Below are 5,250 nucleotides of genomic sequence, written 5' to 3'. Positions count from 1 at the left end.
GATAATAATTAAGTATTCTATTAGAATTTAATGATTATACTAATTATATTTTAGATTTTTTATATTTAAAATGAGATGTTTATCCTGCATTTGATTGTGTTTATYTGCAGTTAGTTACACGAATTCAAATATGGGATGAAATCGGATAGGGATGAAATCGTTTAAGGATAAATGAGTTTAAGAGTTTTAAGAGTTTTTAAGAGTTTTAGCCAAATGCTTTATAATATAGTATAAATATATATATATATATATATATATATATATATATATAAACGTGGTTTTGGAAAGGAAAAAAAAATGCAAGGACCACCTAGAAAAAATCCATAATTTATTTTTGATAAAAATATCAAACTTTTGCCATATCAGAACACAACCACACCCTTTGCAATAATTTCGTTTTTCCTCCTATACTTTTTTGACTAATCATTATACCTTTTTTAGTCTCATTAAAAATAAAAAATTATATAAAAATAAAATAAAAACAAATTTATACCATTTCTATGTAGTTTTTTTTTATCGATATTAATACGAAAATATACTTATTTAACCCAAAATTCGTTGATGCATTTGCATAAACACTTGCTCGACCTCCAAATCTACATATCTAGATATAAAAATACTTACAGTTTTTCTATATATTTCAAGATTACGTGACGTACACATATATTGGAATACTTTAACACGTAACAGCTACTTTTTTTTCTAACCTAATTAATTACTAACAAATTCAAGAGTTATTTACATTGAAAAAGTCCGCCTCCGAGTATGTCCACCAGCGGTGGGCCCCAAGAAAATGGAAAGTGATTGGATGTAACGTCTCACATTTTATTATCACATGCTCAAGATGCTCTTTTCTTTACGTTTGTTAGATCGTTTGTATCTTTTTAAAGATAGAAAAGTTTGTGGTTTTCATGTTACGGGATATTTATTGGTGACGTGTCCATCTCGTACGATCTCATTATTATGATTCAGTTGTCACTTTTTATTTCGTATGGGTATCGGAGTAATTTGTATTGTTCATTTTCGTATGAATTACAATAAATTTGCTTTTTTTTTAAGTCTACATTAATTTAAATATAATAATATTTTAATTAAATAAATTGTATAAAAAACTAGCAAAATGAGAACGGACAACTCTTCATACAGTATGAATAATCTATTAATTATTAAAAATAACATTTTCTTTTTCATTCAGACGAGTAATATATCTTTTATGTATTTTCAAATGTTCTGCAAATAAAATGAAATTGAACCGGTTGTGATATTCTCTATATTTTCGAAATTTAGACATTTTTTGTGACATTCACATGTGAATTTATAAAGTATGACATACGGACATATTCTGTGAGAAGAATGTATAGAAATTACAATCACGAAAAATATATTTTCTACAATAACTTAAATATTGAAAACCACATATGTATTCTAAAGTTAATTAATGAACATTCGCATGTGAATGTATTGTAAAACATAATAAATTAAATGAGGAAGACACATAATCTTTCCCATTAATTGTTAAAGACCATTCACAAGTGAATGTAGTGTAAAACAAGATGAAGGTAATGGAGAAGAAGAGCAACATTTCATGGGTGTATAAACATTTTAGTGAACCCTCACATGTGAATGTGTTGTAAAACAAAATAGAAGTAAGAGACCAAGGCACACAAGCTCGTCCATGATTTGCTAATTAACATTCACACGTGAATACAAAAGTAAAAAAAAAAAAAATTTAATTATTATCTTTATAAAATAAGATCGTATCTTTTATGAACACTAGAAGGTACTTACATAATGCAACGAGATACATCTGCATTTTAATGTTTTCTTTTGTTTTCTTTTTGTTTCGGTCGATGTTATAAAAAAATGAAAAAAAAATATTGACTCTGTTAAACAAAAAACACAGTGTGATACCTAAGCACATATAAGATGCATTGTGATACCACTGTATTATATCTCCGATCGACCACACAAACAACCTCATTGTGATATCTAAGCACATATAAGATGCATTGTGATACCACTGTGGTATCACCGGAGGACGGGGGACGGAGAGAGAAGAGAGGAGAGTTTTAAAATATCTAAAATGTCATTACATTAAAATTTTAATTCAAAATTACCAAAATATAAATTTCCTAATTTATCTATTTATTTGTGGTTGAGATTGGACCTCACGGTTACCACAAACTAATTAGTTCTCATTTGATTATATATATATATATATATATATATATATATATATTATAGGGGACTATTCAAGGTATTAACATTGATTAAACAGACACATCGTTTGTGCCTCACGCTTAGATAATAACATTGATTAAACATAAACAGTACAAAATCATGCTTACAAACTTAAGGAAATTAAATGATGTAGAGAACTGATATCTTGATCTATATACCCAAAACAACACAACGAAAAGAAGAAACAATTGGGGCAAATGTTTGATACTTTATTTCTGATAAGAAAAGTTGAACGAGGAACTTACAACTGAATAAAAGAAAGCTAAGCTAAGCTATTTATACTAAAAAAAAACTAAAAACTGGCTCGTGCCATTTATTTTGCCTCAAGACTCATACTCCACAAATTCCATCATGCACACGTGGTGCATCCCTAAAGATCTGGCCACCAATTTGACCAAATCAGAATTAAACCCAACAAATGATGGGTTCAGATACCTAAAATACTACAACATGAATGCTAAATCATATGAAACAACATATTGAATAAAGAAACTCTAAGGTCTAACCTTTTCCTTTATCAATTCACGTCATTCATGATCCTGTGATGCATGACGCTAGCCAATTACTCAGTTACGAAAAAAAAATCTAAATACGTCAAATAAGACCAACTCGAACGCACACTATCCTGCAAAAAACACTAAACTATGGCCCTTTGACACTAAAAATAGAAAACCTCTTTAACCGCAATGTAAAATCTTCCCCTACAAAATCCTCCTCTCACAAAGATTTGTTGGAGGTGAAATAGTACAAGCCATATTTGGTGTTCTTTATGACAAATAGAGTTTTTGTCGGCTATTTTACTGGCCGGTTGGAGGGTTTTGGCCGACAAACGTACAGTTTTACTGATCGGTTGGAGGTGCTCTAACATAGTAATATACAATTCTTGTATTAATGCATCATGCATATTTTAACTAACTCAATGATAAATGCATGAACTCACAACATTACTTATGTAAATAGTAATGCTCTCATTGTATAGAGTGAGCACGACTCACCTTTGGCACTTTCACCCTTGTCAAACATTGCAAATGCATCATTTATCTTTTTTTATTAACCTGGATATCCAACCCGCTATCTGAGCCGACTAATTCCAGAACGACCACCTGCTTTGCAGATAGCTCGGAGTTACCGCATTTGAACCTCCGTGGCCACAAGGGAATTTTTATTCCTTCTTGGATTTGAACCTGAGACCTCTTGACCTTTGGAGCCAAACTCAAACCAATCAGACACCACCCTTGTGGTTATCATTGATCTTATATATAGGCGAAGAATCGTGTGAAAATGAAAATTAATAAGAGAAGCGTAAGAATAAATATGAACTCTTAATCACCTTTAATCTCAACAACCCTGAATTACACTTGATGCATGGAGTAATTCATCATCATCATCATCATCATACTCATTCATTAATCATTAATTTCTTTTACTTTTATCTCCGAAACGAATGTAAAATGACGAAAATGCCCCTAGAGTAGTTTGTTGACATGAGAAATCAAATCTTGAACTAAAGCCTTGGTCTTTTCAGATGATGGATTGAAGAGATGAAAGCAATGACCTTCTCCTTCATTCTCCATAAACTCCACTTTCCCTTCCCATTTACTCTTCTTTAATGCCTCCATATAATCCATCCCTCTTGGTCTTAAAAAGTCCTTTTCTGCAACTACTATCAGCACATTGGAGCAACCCATTTTCTCAAGATCCGGATCCGAACGTGGGTTCAGTTTTGCTTCATCATCCGACCCGGAACTAGTCGGGTACAAGTACTGGATCAACTTGTCGGGTTCTTTCTGTGAGAAATACGGGTGAATCGCTAACAACCCACGGATACCCAAACGGGTTTTATTGACTCCGGCTTGAACCGCCAGGTATTGGGCCAAATTCGCCCCGGCGCTCTCCCCCATCAAGAAAACCCGAGTTGTGTCCACGTACTCGTTGATCCATGGGTCGGGTCCTGAACCGGTTGCGTGAGAGTCGATCCACTGGAACGTGGCCCAGCAGTCGTCGTAGGCGGTGGGGAGAGGGTGTTCCGGAGCGAGTCTGTATCCAACGGCGATAACGACGGCGGGGATTTGGGAGACTAACGGCGTCAGGAATCCCTGTGTGATGACGTTGAACGGTGATCCGATGCAGAATCCGCCGCCGTGGACGTAGATGATGAGGGGAAGTTTTTTTGGTGGATCTTCAGGATTAAGTTTTGGGAGAAAGATACGGGACTTGATTTCCAGATCGGATGAGATGACGACGTCTTTGGACTGAACGCCGGTGGTGGGATCTGTGGAGGGTGGCAAACGAGGGGTGGTGAGGAAGCGCTCGATCCGGCCGTCTTCGTACACCTTGAAGAAAAAGGGGAATTCATGGACGACTTTGGTTGCGGAAGCCATTGAAGAGATGAGGGATGAGTGGAGGAAGAAGATGGGGGTTCAGAAAGAATTGAATGATGATTGAAGCGGTTGGCACGTCGCATGTGTTACACATTCATATGGAGACAAGTTTCAACCACAAAAGAAATTGGAAAACACAATATAATCATATAATATAATAATTATTATTATTTTAATAAATTATATTGGGGGGTTATGGAACCCGAAACCCGCTAATGTTAGATAAACCACACGGGTATCGAGTCAGTTCGGGTCGGGTTTCTGGTCCCGATTCCCCCTTCAATTTTCAGCTTCTCGTCTTGTCTATTCCAAATTTTTCAGCTTCTCGTCTTGTCTATTCCAGATTTTCCAGCTTCTTGTCTTATCTATTCCAGATTTTCAGATTTATTAGCTTGCTGTTGAAATCTTAGTATCTAAAACACAACTAAGTGAGTAACAAAATGATTAAATGACTTCTTAATTCTTTGATTTTTATAACAAAATGTCACACACGAACTAATGGAGGGGTCGTGGTTGGTGGTATCGTCTCTCGTGAACTGACAGGGGTGAGCATAGGCGGGTACCCGCCCTTTTTGACAGGAACCGGAACCGGCGGTTCTTGAGATATTGGAACCGGAACCGGTTAGAG

The 5,250-nt window shown here is 35.0% G+C and overlaps 1 protein-coding gene across 1 annotated transcript; it reads right to left on the bottom strand.

Annotated features, from left to right (window-relative positions):
- Positions 1-3,546: 3,546 nt before the first annotated feature.
- LOC112500625 (2-hydroxyisoflavanone dehydratase-like) lies at positions 3,547-4,639 on the bottom strand. Its single transcript, XM_025104147.1, has one exon. The coding sequence runs from the start codon at positions 4,620-4,622 to the stop codon at positions 3,708-3,710; it is 915 nt and encodes a 304-aa protein (XP_024959915.1). The 5' UTR covers positions 4,623-4,639; the 3' UTR covers positions 3,547-3,707.
- Between the last annotated feature and the right edge of the window lie 611 nt (positions 4,640-5,250).

Source organism: Cynara cardunculus (assembly GCF_001531365.2).
Source record: "Cynara cardunculus var. scolymus isolate 2C chromosome LG 17, CcrdV1, whole genome shotgun sequence".
Lineage (NCBI taxonomy): Eukaryota > Viridiplantae > Streptophyta > Magnoliopsida > Asterales > Asteraceae > Cynara > Cynara cardunculus.
Note: the sequence above shows the minus strand (reverse complement) of the source record. Positions and strands in the feature narration are given on the sequence as shown.